Source organism: Herpailurus yagouaroundi, unplaced genomic scaffold (genome assembly GCF_014898765.1).
Source record: "Herpailurus yagouaroundi ecotype Mexico unplaced genomic scaffold, PumYag 557, whole genome shotgun sequence".
Taxonomy (NCBI): Eukaryota; Metazoa; Chordata; class Mammalia; order Carnivora; family Felidae; genus Herpailurus; species Herpailurus yagouaroundi.
In genome coordinates, this window is record NW_024412774.1 from 2093336 (window position 1) to 2108233 (window position 14898).

The window sequence follows — 14898 nt, forward strand, 5'->3', positions numbered from 1 at the left end:
AGAACGCACGCGAACAAGCAGGGGAGGGGCAGAGAGAGAGGGGGATAGAGGATTGGAAGTGGGCTCGTTGCTGTCAGCACAGAGCCCAATGTGGGGCTTGAATGAACAAACCTTGAGATAATAACCTGAGCCGAAGCCATATGCTTAACCAAGCCACCCAGGCACCCCAAAGATCTTATTTTGAAGTGATTTCTACACCCAATGTGGGGCTCAAACCCACAACCCCAAGATCAAGAGTGGCACACTCCACCGAAATGAGTCAGCCAGGCACCCCTACCTACAAATGATTCTTTTTTTTTTTTTTTTTAATGTTGATTTATTTTTGAAAGAGAGAGAAAGAGAGAGAGAACAAGCAGGGGAGGGGCAGAGACAGAGGGAGACACAGAATCAAAGCAGGCTCCACACTGTCAGCACAGAGCCCGACGTAGGGCTCGAACTCATGAGCCATGAGATCACGACCTGAGCCAAAGTTGGACACTTAACTAACTGAGCCACCCAGGCACCCCACAAATCATTATTTTCTGAAGAAATTTCTTTTCTGTCCCTTTTATATCAAAAGAGGAAGAGAGGGGCACCTGAACGGCTTAGTTTGTTAAGCATCTGACTCTTTAGCTCCGGTCACGATCTCATGGTTCATGAGTTCGAGTGCCGCATCAGGCTTTGCGCTAAAGGTGCGGAGCCTGCTTGAGATTCTCTCTCTTCCACTTTCTCTCTGGCCCTACCCTACTTGATCTCTCTCTCTCTCAAAATAAATAAACTTAAAAAAATTTAAAAAAAAAGAGGAAGAGGCCCTCCACATATATTCTTGCAATCCAATTTCTGCCCCCCCCCCACCCCCGACTGAAACAAGGAAGCTACTAGGAATCAATCATCTCTGCCTCTGCAATGCCCTACCGGAAATTCTGCAAACTCTACTTCATTCATTCACCCATAAACATGTCTCATCCCTTCCACTGGAGGGACCATCTGCAACTTCAACATATGCGTAACTTCCCTCCCTCTCCAACTACCTTCCAACGCCAAGCAGGATGCCACCCTCAAATAACTCTCAATTCGTGGGTCTTACAGGAGCGGATGCTCAATGAAATGAGTGGGCCACGTGATCACAGAAGATAGCTCAGAAGTACGCTGGGGTCAGGACAGGGACGTGTAAGGGACTGAGCACCTCTGAGTGGCCAGGCAGAAGAAGAACATACGAGGAATGAACTATCACCCGAGAGACAGCATAAAGAGGGAGAGTACTTTTGAAGCCCAGACCTCCATTTCCTGTCCAGACCTGGAGAACCCGGTGAAGTCCTGTGGGTCTCCCGAACCTCGGTGAGGACCCGGCCCCACCCGCAGCAGCGATTCGGCCCAGGCCTGCCACACTCACCTGACCCCAGGCCCTTCGGCAGCTCTCTGTCCACCATCCAGGGCTCCTTCTCTTGCTGCAGCAGAGAGACCAAGTCGGCCTTAGACACACAGGGCCCTGCACATGGAAAGACATAGGTTCTGTCACACACATGACATTCTTCTTTTCTATTAAAAAAATTTTTTTTAAATGTTTATTTATTTTTGAAAGAGAGAGAGACAGAGTGCGAGAGGGGAAGGGGCAGAGAGAGAGGGAGACACAGAATCTGAATCTCAGGCTCCAGGCTCTGAACTCTCAGCACAGAGACCAATGTGGGGCTTGAACCCACGAACCATGAGATCATGACCTGAGCCGAAGTCAGACGCTCAACCGACTGAGCCACCCAGGCGCCCCTTTTATATATATTTTTTGAAGTTTATTTATTTTGAGGGGGAAGTGAGAGAGCACACACAAGAAGGAGAGGGGCAGAGAGAAGGAGAGAGAATCCCAAGCAGACTTCAAGCTGTGAGCGTAGAGCCTGACATGGGGCTCAATCCCATGAACCACGAGATCACGACCTGAGCCGAAATCAAGAGTCAGATGCTTAACTGACTGAGCCACCCAGGGGCCCCTTGACACTCTTAAATCGAGAACCAGTTCCTTGGTTTTGAAAGAAAAGTGTTTAATTATAGTAAGAAGTAAAAAGGAAAGTGAGCAGTATGTGAGACTCACTGAAGACGATGCTTCAAGCACAATGAAGATACCAACTAACACTAACTCTACAAATGTCAAATTCTCATCTTCAGAATCATGACAAAAATTTAGCTCAACACTTCAGAAGACCCCTCCCTGACCTCCACAATTCAAAACCAAGGAAAGGAAGTGGCGGGTCCTGAAGACGGGTCCAGATTGAGGAGAGGGACATCCTTACCTACGGACCCCAGGTCACTACGATTCTCCCACATCACATTCTTACAGAAACTCTTCTGAGCTGGGTCCAGCTGCTGGGAGAAGTCTACGGCCATGTTCGTGATGGTCACCAAGCCCTGAAACGGTACAAACACACTTTCGGATCAAACGGGCTCACGAGCCGACAGTGGCTCTGGGAAGGTGTGTGACAGAGGCTGCCCGTGCCAAGAATTCTCACTCAGGTCCTGAGTGCTCCGGGTCACATAATGACTGGGCCCGGTCATACTGTACACGTTTGGGGGAAAAAGACAAAAATAGGAGAATCTGTTTCTGCCATGGGTGATCTATAATCCTGCAGAGGAGGACGAACTTACACACAGTATGAATTTCCCAAGGCTGACTGAAGGTCTCCCCACCTTCAACATGCCCGACTCGACAAGCCTGCAGGTTTTTTCTCCCACATAATCTCTGATGACAAGGGAAGGCGGAGATCCTGCTCCAAGTTTTCTCATGTCATGGCATGCTGAATGTTTCTGATTGAGACACGCTGGTGTGTGGCTCATGACAACTGAACCGCCCCCCTCTTCTGCTGCGCATCGAGACCGCGTGCTGTTCCTTCTGGCCAGATCCTCTGTCTACAGGAAGCACCCTATTCAAATGGAAACTTCTCCCGAACTTACTGGACTCGTGGTCTCTCCCTCAAGAAGGGTCTCTTCAGGAAGGCCACTGTGTCTTAGCTCAGTGGTTGATCTCCTGACTTACCGGCGGCCTCTCAAGCAGAGCACCATAATCCAAGTCTTCCCCTAATATGGAGCATTCCAGACTGTGGTTTGTGAGTCTCTCCATGATCACCACCTGGGACAACTTTTCTTTACAGATGTCCTTCTTCGCGGGTAACTCCTTGGTCTCTGGCCCTGCCTCCAAATCTGAAAGGCATTAAGAAACCGAACCTTTCTCCATTATGTAGTAGAACGAAGAAAAATTCAAAAATGTAATCAGAGGAATTAAGATCCTCAAAGTAACATGATGTATTGAAAACTTTCTTTTTTCTTTTTTTAATTTTTTTTTTTAACGTTTCTTTACTTTTGAGAGAGACAGAGACAGAATGCGACTGGGCTAGGGGCAGAGAGAGAGGGAGACACAGAATCTGAAACAGGCTCCAGGCTCCGAGCTGTCAGCACAGAGCCCGACGCGGGGCTCAAACCCACGAGCAGTGAGATCATGACCTGAACTGAAGTCGGATGCTCAACCGACTGAGACACCTAGGCATCCCGAAAACGTTCTTATATGACTAACCAACCTTACAATCCCATGTTTATGTAGCTTTAGTCCTAAAGGATACAATATGAGCTTTCTCACGTAGATATAAGATACCAGGTGGCTGATATAAACAAAGAGAGAAAGGAGGCTAAGGGAAAAAAAACCTGCTATACAATCCTTATTTCGGCAGTATTAAGTGAAACTCACTTTGACTCTTTCTCCATTTTTCCAGCAAAAATTTCTTCTGTCTCTTTTTTAAACAGTGCCTCTTTGATTACAATGGTAACTAACAAAAGTTCCAATCCCGGCTTTAGAAGTTCAAGTCTTCATAACCAACTAGAATCTCAGCAAGACATGAAGGATTGACAGAAGGGAAAAGCCATTGTTTTAGAAAATCCAGGGAACGTGAGCCAGTATGTTAAATGGAAAAGTTTCACAAAAACACCCTTCGAGCTCTCCTGTGCCACAGGACGACCCACGAGAGTTGTTGGAAGTTGTATCTGCACAGCCTGTCCTGTTCTGTCGATGCAAACCCTTCCCTTGAAATATGATTGGAACAAAGGTATCTTACAAGACTCTCAATTCTTTGGAGATTACTGCCATTTCCTGCTGTAGTGACCTCCAAGAGCAGTCTAGAATTCCGATCTCTTGTCTTGCTCGATCAATTTGTTCCAGAAGTAACACAGTAGTTGAAATACCTGTATCCCCACATGACAGAAATATCATTATGGTATCTCTAAGACTCGTCCCCTGAATCAGAAGCAGTGCTCCTGTCCCCCGAGAGCCAGTCACCCAGCTGTCCGCGCCTGTCTGATGACAGCCTTCCAGACCCATCCCCTGGCCTGCCGGTCTCTCTTGTAAGTCTAACGTTTCTGCCAAAGACTGTACTCTCGTTCTGGTTTCCCTGGCTTCAAACTGGGAGTGATTTTCCTTCTTCCTCTTACATCCCTATTGATACTTAGCATACATGGGACAGCACTTTCTCCTTCACGTAAGCCATGGATATACACCCTACTTCTCATGCGACACGGTTAATTCTGTAAGAGCTTACAGTCATCCACCAAGCAGCATCTGATGGCCTCACTCATACGTGACCAAAAAAGTCAATGAGAGAAGTCTATACAAGAAGTAGCCTTTTAATCAAAGAGAAATAAGATAGTAAAAATGACACTGGAACCAGCCAAGGATTTTCCAAAGGACGGACATGATTATGTAAGCCTGAACAACAAAAGGTCTTAGAAGGAGCGAGGAAGAAACGGGACCCAGGGCAGGGGCAAGAAGTCATGTTCGCAGGGAGGGGAGCAGAGGCGGAGAGGAGACAGGGGAGCCCATGCTCCAGAGGCCTCAATGCCCCCCCCACGCCCGGACGCTCAGGAATTGCGTGCTGACCATCCTGCGTACCTAGGGCCTGAGCTGTGAGCCGCAGGGGCCTCACCCCAGGAGGTCTCCCACACTCACCTGGGCCCCGGCCTCTTGTCAGCCTTCTCTTCACCATCCAGGGCTCTTTCCGCTGTTCCAACGAGGAGATCATATCGGGCTTGGAAACGCAGAGTCCTACGTACAAAAGAACAGGAGGCGGTCATGCTGTGCGTCAGTGCAGACCCAAGGTGCGGGCCCCTGGGCCTGAGGAAAGGGCGACAGAGCAAGGCCCGGTGCTAAAGGAGCAGAGGGCTCTGAGTCAGGGCAGCGGCCGGGGGGAGAGGTGGCAGAATGAGGGGTGGAGGGACACCCTTACCCAGAGAGGCCAGGTTCCTGTAGTTCTCCAACATCACACTCCTGTACAGGTTCCTCTGAGCCGAGTTCAGCCACTCCCACTCCTCTTGGGAGAAATCTACGGCCACATCCCCGAACGTCACCAAGCTCTGAAAGGACAAAACCGCAGTCTTGTTCAATCAGTGCTCATGCCCCGACAGACTGGGCTTGTTATGGGCTACTTGTGTCCCCCAAAGTCATACGTCGAAGTCTAACCCCCAGTACCTCAGAATGTGATGCTATTTGGAGACAGAACCTGAAAAGGGGTTGTTAAAAGTTAACTGAAGTCATGTGGTCGGGCCCGAATCCACTCTGACAGGTGTCCTTGTAAGAGGAGGAAGCCCCACGAGGGAGGCAAGTGCACAAAGGGAAGACCGGACGGGGACACGGCAGAGAGGGCGGCTGGCTGCAAGCCAGGGAGAAGCCTCAGAGAACACCAACCCTCCCGGCACCATGACCTGGGACTTCCGGCCTCCAGAACTGACCGGGAAGATAAACGTCTGCTGTCCAAGCCTCCGGTCTGCAGGATTTTGTTACAGCAGCCTGAACAGACTAAGACAGGGGTCTAAGGATTACCTTCTCCTCATCTGGGGTAAGAGACTATACAGATAAGGAAAAACATGCAGAGAAAAGAGAAAAACATGGAGGCAATTTTGTGCAGGTGCACACACAAGAAAAATGTGATGTCAATTCAGATCAACGAATATGGAGGCTCAACTGTCCCCATGTACAACGGGTGTCAGAGTATTTTTTGACACGAGGGCCCGCGAGGGGCCTGGATCAGCACAAGAATGGGGGGAAATAAATCTGAAGATGAAACTCAAAAGGCACAGAGGACTAAACCCCAAACTAGGTTCTAAGGATTTCTATTTCACTTTCAGTGCTCATTAGATGTGGAGCATTTGTGGTAAAAACAAAAAGTAAATAAATCCACTAATAAAATCCTCTTTTCCGTTTTCTGAAATAAAGAGGAGTGTTTAGTAAGAATGACAAGTACTACAAAATGCCTTTAAGAATCAAGGTGTCACTGGGGCACCTGGGTGGCTCAGTCGGTTAAGGGCCCAACTCTTAGTTTTGGCTAAAGTCATGATCTCACAGTTTCATGGGTTCAAGCCCCACGTCGGGCTCTGCACTGACAGTGCAGAGCCTGCTTGGGATTCTCTCTCTCCCTCTCAATCTCTGTCTCTCTCAAAATAAATAAAAGAAGAATCAAGGTGCCACCTTCGAGAAGCTGGGAAGTGTCGAGGACGAGGACATACCGAGGAGGTACATGAACATGTTTGTTGCTCATCTCATCCAGAGATGGTGGATTTTTATGTAGCAGATTTTTATGATTTCAGCACAGAATTCGGACACATTCCAAGGTATTTTAAACATTAATTTAATTCAAACTGTGACCCCGGCAATCTGTGGCTTTGGCTTCCCATTAGAGGCTGTCCTCTAGGTTTAGAGGGCCAGGAGCCCTGGCATTTTAAAAGTCTATACTCAAGCCAATAAGCGGGCAAGTCCGACCACCCACAGAGCCTGAACCCAGACCGCAGCACACCCCAGCTCCCCAGCTGTATGACGGAAAAATCAACAAAACCCCACATTGTGATGTGGACTAAATAAGGGAGCACAGGCCCAGCGCGGAAGGGCCACATGTACGTGAACGTTAGCCATGATGCTGCCAACCGGAGGGTGAGCCTTCTCGCTTACAGCTTCACGTAATTCTACTGAAAACAAAGTTCCTTGGAGGTGTGGTGTCTGTTGAATAATTTCTATCGTGCCCTCTTTGACCCGCACCATCTCTGAAGGTATTCTTAACTGAACTGTGTCAAGACAAGTCAAACGGGTTCTGCATTGTAACCTGGGTGAAGACAGTAACCTTGACGCATAAATCTCCTAAGCGGGAGGCTGAAAGGCCCCACCACAGAAAACACCCGGGAATACTTGCAGGAAACAGCCCAGAGCTGCTTGGTGTGCTCTAAGCAAGCAACACGCTCATACACCCACCTGAGCGCTAGTCTAAAACGAATGCTGGCCAGCTCTCAGCAACAACTTTGCGACAATAATTTTGCAAGTTGGAGCATCTGACTTGAAAGCAGAGGAACTGATTTGCTGGCTGAATAAGTAATACGAGCACTAATTCGGAGTGCCCGGATGGCTCAGTCAGTTAAGCAGTTAAGCGTCCAAGTCTTGATTTCAGCTCAGGTCATGATCTCACAGTTTCATGCCTGCTATATCAGGCAACGTGCTGACAGCATGGAGCCTGCTTGGGATTCTCTCTCTCCCTCTCTCTCTCTGCTCCTCCCCAGCTTCTGTGAGCGCTGCCTCTCAGAATAAAGTTTAAAAAAAAAAAAAAAAAAAAAAAGAGTGCTAATTTTGCTGAGCTCTTTCCCTGGGTTGTTCATATCCACGTGCGCCAGCATGTAAATGCCTTCAAATTCTGAAAACTGTGCAAGGCTCGGTGGAATCTTCGAGCATACTGAAACTCAAGCGTTTCGAGGCTGGTGCGGAGCAAAATAAGCCAGACACAGAAGAACAAGCATTGCACGATCTCAGTTATATGTGAAGCTAAAACAGTCAAACTTACAGAAGCAGAAAGTAGAATGCCGGTGGCAGGGGCCAGGGGAGGAGGAAATGCAGAGGTGGTGGTCAGGCGAACAAAGTCTCACACAGGATGAATGCGTTTTGGAGACGTAATGTATAGCATCACACCCGCAGCTAACAATACTATGTTGCATCCTTAAAATTTGCTAAGAGGGCAGATGTTAGGTTGAGTGTTCTCGCCACCAAAAATAATAATGATGACGATGATGAGGGCAGGAGGAAACTTTGGAAGGTGATGAATAAGCTTATGGCCTTGATGGCGGGCACGGTCTCACCAGGACACACTTTCCCTCAAACTCCTCAAGTTGTACACATTAAAAATGTGCAGCTTCCTACATGGCAATCATACCTCAACAAAGTGGCTTAAACACAAACAAAAAACCCTTTCCATACAAATATTTTAAACTGTGTTCAAAGATACAGGTGCTCGGACAGATGCTACTGCTCTGCTTTTCTTCTGACCTGATTCTAGAAGCCAGGTTCTCACGGATTCCAGCCTTACAGTTCTAACTACACGCTCCCTCCTCGCACTTCTTTATTTTCCGGACATTCAGATATTTCAAAAATCTGTCAGATATCTTTTATCAAATGAAACGAATCACATAGAGTATATGAATGATACACAAATTACAACACCTTTTTAAAATCTGTAATATCTTTACAGCATCTTTACAATAACTTCGTAAGTCTGTTGGTACAAGAGAAAATGGTGCCCATTTTTCTAGCCTTTGTTACTACTTGGTCATCAGTAATAAAACCAGAATTGGGAGCTCCTACAAAGAAGAGTGTAAGTTCCAGTATTTTCTCATATTTGCCAACTGGGTTTTTTGGGGTTTGATTTTTCTCAGTAAGAAATGTCCCCTTATCCACCTCTCTACTCCTATGTTCCAGAGAGACCTAACATTATCAGTATAACCTTCCAAGTAAGACATTTTCTCAGTTTATACAGACTGCCCTTTATGTACAGAATCAATGGCTTCAGTTAGTGCTGCGGTCTGAATGTTTGTGTCCCCCCAGAATCCATACACTGGAATCCTAACACCCAGTGTGATGGCATCTGGAGGTGGGGCCTTTTGGGGGTGCTTTGGTCATGAGGGTGAACCCTCTCAAATGGGCTGCGTGTCCCTATAAAAGAGACCCTAGAGGGCTCCAGAGCCCCCCATGTGAGGACACAGAGAGGAGGCACCAGCAACAGAACAGGAAGCGGGTCCACATCAGGCACCACCTACAATCTGCCAACAGCGTCCTCTTGGCTCTTCCCAGCCTCCAGAACGTGAGAAATGAATGTGTGCTGTATAGAAGCCGCCCGCTCTGTGGTGATCTGTGAGCGCAGCCCAGAGTAAGAGAGCTAACAAAGGTCTTTTACTGTAAACAGCAACAATTATCGCTCACAACACTTGTAATAGTCCAGACACAACTCTGAACTTACTCAACCCCCACAACCCTGAGGGTTGGTACTGTCACCATTCCCCTTTTACAGATGAGGAACAGAGAGCTCTAACTTGCCCAAGATCGTGGAGTCAACTGCAGAGCCAAGATCTGGAACCCAGCAGTCTGGCTCCATAGTGCACACCCTTAACCTTGACATCAGGGATCAGCAAAGGCTTTCTGTAAAGGGCCAGACAGCAAACGTCTTAGGCCAGACAGCTTCTGTCACGACTCAACTCTGCTCTTGCAGCGTGAAAGGTGCCACAGACGATACCTAAACCGCAGTGCTCTGCTGAAAGGAGGTTTCGTTTATGGGCACCAGAACGTAAACTTCTATAATTTCCACATGTTATGACATACTGTTTGTCATTTTTTTTCAATCACTGCAAACGGAAAGACCATTTGTAGCTCACAAGCTATACAAAAAGAGGTGACGGGCCGGATTAGGCCAGTTTGCCAACTCCCGTCCAATGGTTACATTAACGCACATCATCTAAGGCTCTGGTGTGTACGTTTCTAAACCACCATGACACGAGGGTGCTGAGAGCTAACACTTCCTGAGATCTTACCAAGTGCCAGGCACCTTTACTCTGTTCTAGGCACTGTATCTATACTAACTTAGTTAACCCTTACAAGAACCATACTAGGCTGGCACCATGATCATTCCCTTTTCTTACAGACAAAGAAAACGTGGTCGATTAAGGTGCCTTAAGGTCACACAGCGATCCAGTGTTAGAGCTAGCTTCCGAACCCAGGCAGCCTGGCTCCATGGTCCACATCACACTATCATGCCTCTAGTAAAAGGTTCCAGGGTAACACCAGCCATAATGCTGATGACAGTGAAACAGGATCCACAAGGCAACACGGCTCTCAGATAAAACAAATTTTCTTCAACTCGTGTCTGGGTCAACCCACTTCATTCAAGGGGACACAGCACTCTCTCAAGTGTGGGGGTCATGTTCTTACTCCCGTTGTTAGCGTGCAGACTTCCAAAAGGGTTTTGACATGTCACACCACACCATAGAGAAAACACCAAGATACACCTGATACAAGAATCAGATCCGGTGGTCTGACTCTTACTAAAGACGGGACAGGGATTAAAACAAACAGAAAAAAGCGATGCTATCCTTACAGAAAAATACTTTGTATTAATGTGCTATAGGAAAAAATGAACATAAATATTCTATAAGAAAAAATGCATTAAAGAGGGTTTTTTTTTGGTACAATTCAATTAATTTTTAAGGTACATGAATGAAAACTGGTCATTTTGGGGGGGGAGTGGTGAAGTCTACTCCCCCCCCCATACCATAACAGAAATTCTAGTTTTTGAGGCTCTGCTGCTGTTCCATCCAAATACAGCTGCTGAAGTATTCCAATTTCGTGTAAGTGTAACAAACTTTAATCCACAAAGTAAGAAAAAGTTTTAGGAATGTATTCATAGCAAATACTCAGGGATGAAGTGCATTCTCAGGTATAAAAGTTATTATCATGCTACATTAAACAGCAAAACATCAGCTACAAGAGAAATCTAAGACTTATTCACATACTCCCCCACCAAATATTTTCTGAATCCAGCACTGGGGTGAAACTGCCCACAATCGCTGCCTGTGTCATGTGTACTCAGAGCAGAAAACCAGATATATTAAGTAAATATATAGTGCGTTCAAACGTGCTAAGAATTAAAAAAATAAAAAGAGTAAAGCGGGGGGGGGGGGGGGCCCCGGGGGGCTCAGTCAGTGAAGGGTCCGACTTTGGCTCAGGTCATGATCTCACGGTTCGTGAGTTTGAGCCCCGCGTCGGGCTCTGTGCTGACAGCTCAGAGCCTGGAGCCTGCTTCAGATTCTGTGTCTCCCTCTCTCTCTGCCCTTCCCCTGTTCATGCTCTGTCTCTCTCTGTCCCAAAAATAAATAAACACATTAAAAAATTAAAAAAAAAAAAAGAGTAAAGCGGAGAAGAGGGTGTGAGGAATTTGGGTGGGAAGCTCTGGAACTGTCGACAGAGGGATCAGGAAAATGAGAAGGCAATTTTTGAGGAAGCAAAGTGTGATGAAGGACAGTAAATGTCAGAGGTCCAGGGGTGCCTGGTGGCTCAGCCAGTTAAACATCTGACTTCGGCTCAGGTCATGATCTCACAGGTCATGAGTTTGAGCCCCACGTCGGGCTCTGTGCTGACAGCTCAGAGCCTGGAGCCTGCTTCAGATTCTGTGTCTCCCTCTCTGCCCCTCCCGTGACCGCTCTCTCTCAAAAATAAATACTTTAAAAAAAAAAAAAAAAGTCAGAGGTCCAAAAGTCCAGAGGCAAAGTCATGCAGGGCCCCATCAGTACATTAAGGATCTGGCCTTCATTCAGGGAAGCCACCGGAGGGTTCTGAGCATGGAGTGACACAGCAGTTGGAACACACACACACACACACACACACACACACACACACTCTCTCTCTCTCTCTCCCTGGTTGCTACACTGGGATACGACTGCAGGAACACACGTGGGAGATGTCACAGAAGCGGAGTCAAGGGGCCAACAGTAAAATAACCACTGAGGCTGTGATGGGGGCAGTGGGCATAATGATAATCATCAGATTCTGAATACAATGTGAAAACCTCAGGTTCAAATACAATGTGAATGTGAAAACTGCACTGACAGGGTTTGCCACAAGCCAAACATGGGAGGCAGAGAGAGGAGATAAGAATCACCCCTGAGTAACTGGGAGCATGAAACTGCCACTGGTCTGAGACAGAGACGACGGTGGGAGCAGCCAGTTTGGGGGAAATCTCAGAATTCGGGTCTGAATGTCTTGGGTCTGAGTTTTCCATTGGACATTCAAGAGGAGGAGTTAGGTTGGATACACAGGCCTGGAGCTCAGAGGAGAGGCTGGAGCTGGAAAGGCAAATATGGGAGAAGCCTGCCTGTGGCTGGTTTTTACAGATGAGAACTGACCTCCTCAGTAGAAGGTGTGCAGGTGGACTAGGAGAGCCAAGAACACAGTCCCAAGGCATGCCGACAGGTGCAGGTCAGGGAGATGGGGAGGAACCGGCAGTGAGAACAGAGCGGTCAGGGAGGTGGGAGGAAAGCCAGATGTTGTGCCCTACAAGCCAAGGGAAAAACGGGTCCCACCAGAGAGCAAGGGATGAGCTATTTCACGGGTTGGCAGCCAAATGCTTTTGTAAATAAAGTTTTATTGGAACGCAACCCGGCCCGTTAATTTATATCTCATCTGTGGCTGCCTCAGCTCTAGAAGGAGTGGAGCTCTAGAAGGCAGAGAGGAGCGGCTACAGCAGTTACCATAAAGCCTAAAATATTTACTACCTAGCCTTTTACACTGAAAGTTTGCCAATTGCTAAGCTACTTCAAAAGCCAATGATAATCAAAAAAGACTGAGGACGGGGGCACCTGGGTTTCAGTCGGTTGAGCGTCTGACTCTTGATTTTGGTTCAGGTCATGATCTCACAGTTCATGGGATCAAGCCCTGCTACGGTGCAGAGCCTGCTTGGAATTCTCTCTCCCATTCTCTCTGCCCCTCCCCTGCTCACACTCTGTCTCTCTCTAAAAAACAAACATTAGGTTGGGGCGCCTGGGTGGCTCAGTCGGTTGAGTGTCCGACTTCGGCTCAGGTCACAATCTCGCGGTCCGTGAGTTCGAGCCCCACGTCGGGCTCTGGGCTGATGGCTCAGAGCCTGGAGCCTGCTTCCGATTCTGTGTCTCCTTCTCTCTCTGCCCCTCCCCCATTCATGCTCTGTCTCTCTCTGTCCCAAAAATAAATAAAAACGTTAAAAAAAATAAAAAAACAAACAAACAAACATAGGGGAGGGTGGGGGATGGGTATTGAGGAGGGCACCTTTTGGGATGAGCACTGGGTGTTGTACGGAAACCAATTTGACAATAAATTTCATATATTGAAAAAAATAAAAATAAAAAACAAACATTAAAAAAATTTTTTTTTAAAAAGACAGTAACTGGACACTGCATTTGGTAACATGGAGATCACTGGTAACTTGCTTAGAAGCAGCTTGGGCGGGACAATTGGAACCCAGTGCATGTATGTATGAGGTGGCTCTCCTATTTGTGAGACACAGATGACAGACACAAACAAAACTACCTGTTAGCACTTTAAGAAGCCACACAATCAAGTGAGAAAAAGACAGCCTTCCATACTGCACCCGTGCTGCCCTTCCCTCTCCCTTCAAACTCTGGCTCAAAAACATCACCTCCCTTCCCAACCCCCCACCCTCCCCTTGGGCAGGTAGGAGCCAAGAGCTCCTCCAGGCAGCTCTCACCTGCACTCAGCTCTCACCTCTCACCTGCACTTGAGGACCTTGTTTGCTTCCAGGACTTTCCACAGGTTGTAAGCTCTTGGAGAGCAGGGACTGGGGCTTAGCCATCTGTTTCTCCAGGGACTGGCACAGAGCCGATACCAAACAAACCAGGTTTGGCACAAGCTACTGTCATGCTTGCCCCAAGGAGCACCTCTGGGCTCCATCAGGGTCCCTCGGAGAGAAGCGGCCCAGCGAGGGGCTGAGTCACTTCACCAGTGAAGAATGAACACTAAATGGGATGCAGAGAAAGCAGGGAGGGAGGCCCTGGGCCACCCCTGCAGCCCACCACTCACCAGAATGTGAGGAAATGGGAACCAGCTCCCAGGACAGGCATCTTAAACTGAAAACTTGTAAAAGAAAATAAACGTTATTAAGTCCTGAAAAGCAGGACTGCATTTCCGAGAGGAGGGAGGAAATGCCAACTCACCCGAGACAAGGCTTTCAGTTCAGGTCCTGTCCCCGCGGCCTCCTGCTTCTGCCTCCTGTCCTGGAGAAGCGCAGGGCCTCTGGAAGGCAGAGCTGGGGGAACAGAAGGGAGTAGCCAGAGGCCGAGTCTACACCGCGCCCCTGACCACCGGCGTGGAATCGGTCCCTTCCTGCTGAGTCTTAAACCACAGCCATCAATCAATGGGAAAAGGCTTCAACAAGTGCAGAATCGAACGCTCGGGCACGAACAGGACAGCACTAATTTGGAAGGGGGTGATCTGCCTACTACTACTACTCTCCCCGGGGGCTGCCACGGAGCGGAGAGGGGTTCCCCTCTCTGGGAGCATGAACTGCGGAAGTGTCCGGCTAGGCTGACCCGGGGCAAGTCAAGGCCCTTCCCTGCACCGCTGCTTGATGCTCGGACTCAGGGTAAACTTCCAACCCGGTGGGTTCCTCCGACCTACCAGCCTAGAGCCTAGGGACAACCACTCACCCGCATTCGGGCCCCAGAAGCCCCTGGCCCCACGACCTCGCCCTCCCCGCCCTCTGAGGGGGATCGCTAGTCCCCGTCCATCAGGCCCGACCACCTGTCACCCTCACCTCGGTTCTCAGGCCCTGTCGTCACCGCTCCTCGCTGGCCCTTGAACGGGAGCCCATTCCTCCCGCGCGGCCTTCCCCGGGCGGGACGGACGAAGGCAGTCGGGGTCCCCGCAGTCCGGCCCCGGCCCGCCCCGGGCTTTGTGCTGGGGGCGCCTCGCCGCGGCGGGGACTCCTGCCCGCGGGACCCCGCGCTCCTACCCGTGCCCGCCTCCCCCTGCATGTCTGCGCGGCGCGCGCGCTCGCTCCCCCTCCCGCCCCGGGCACGCCCGGCGTCCAGCCGGCCCCGCCC

The 14898-nt window shown here is 48.9% G+C and overlaps 1 protein-coding gene across 1 annotated transcript in view; it reads right to left on the bottom strand.

Moving 5' to 3' along the window:
- The window catches only part of LOC121023373 (zinc finger protein 28 homolog), a 47644-nt gene extending 32804 nt beyond the window's left edge, over nucleotides 1-14840 (bottom strand). Inside the window, exons 1-7 of the mRNA XM_040465189.1 lie at nucleotides 14610-14840; nucleotides 14011-14102; nucleotides 5235-5361; nucleotides 4958-5053; nucleotides 3002-3165; nucleotides 2262-2376; nucleotides 1373-1468 (exon numbers count right to left, since the gene is read on the bottom strand). Of these exons, the coding sequence (XP_040321123.1) occupies nucleotides 1373-1468; nucleotides 2262-2376; nucleotides 3002-3165; nucleotides 4958-5053; nucleotides 5235-5361; nucleotides 14011-14102; nucleotides 14610-14829 (910 nt within the window). The 5' untranslated portion in view covers nucleotides 14830-14840. The remainder of the gene's footprint in view (nucleotides 1-1372; nucleotides 1469-2261; nucleotides 2377-3001; nucleotides 3166-4957; nucleotides 5054-5234; nucleotides 5362-14010; nucleotides 14103-14609) is intronic.
- Between the last annotated feature and the right edge of the window lie 58 nt (nucleotides 14841-14898).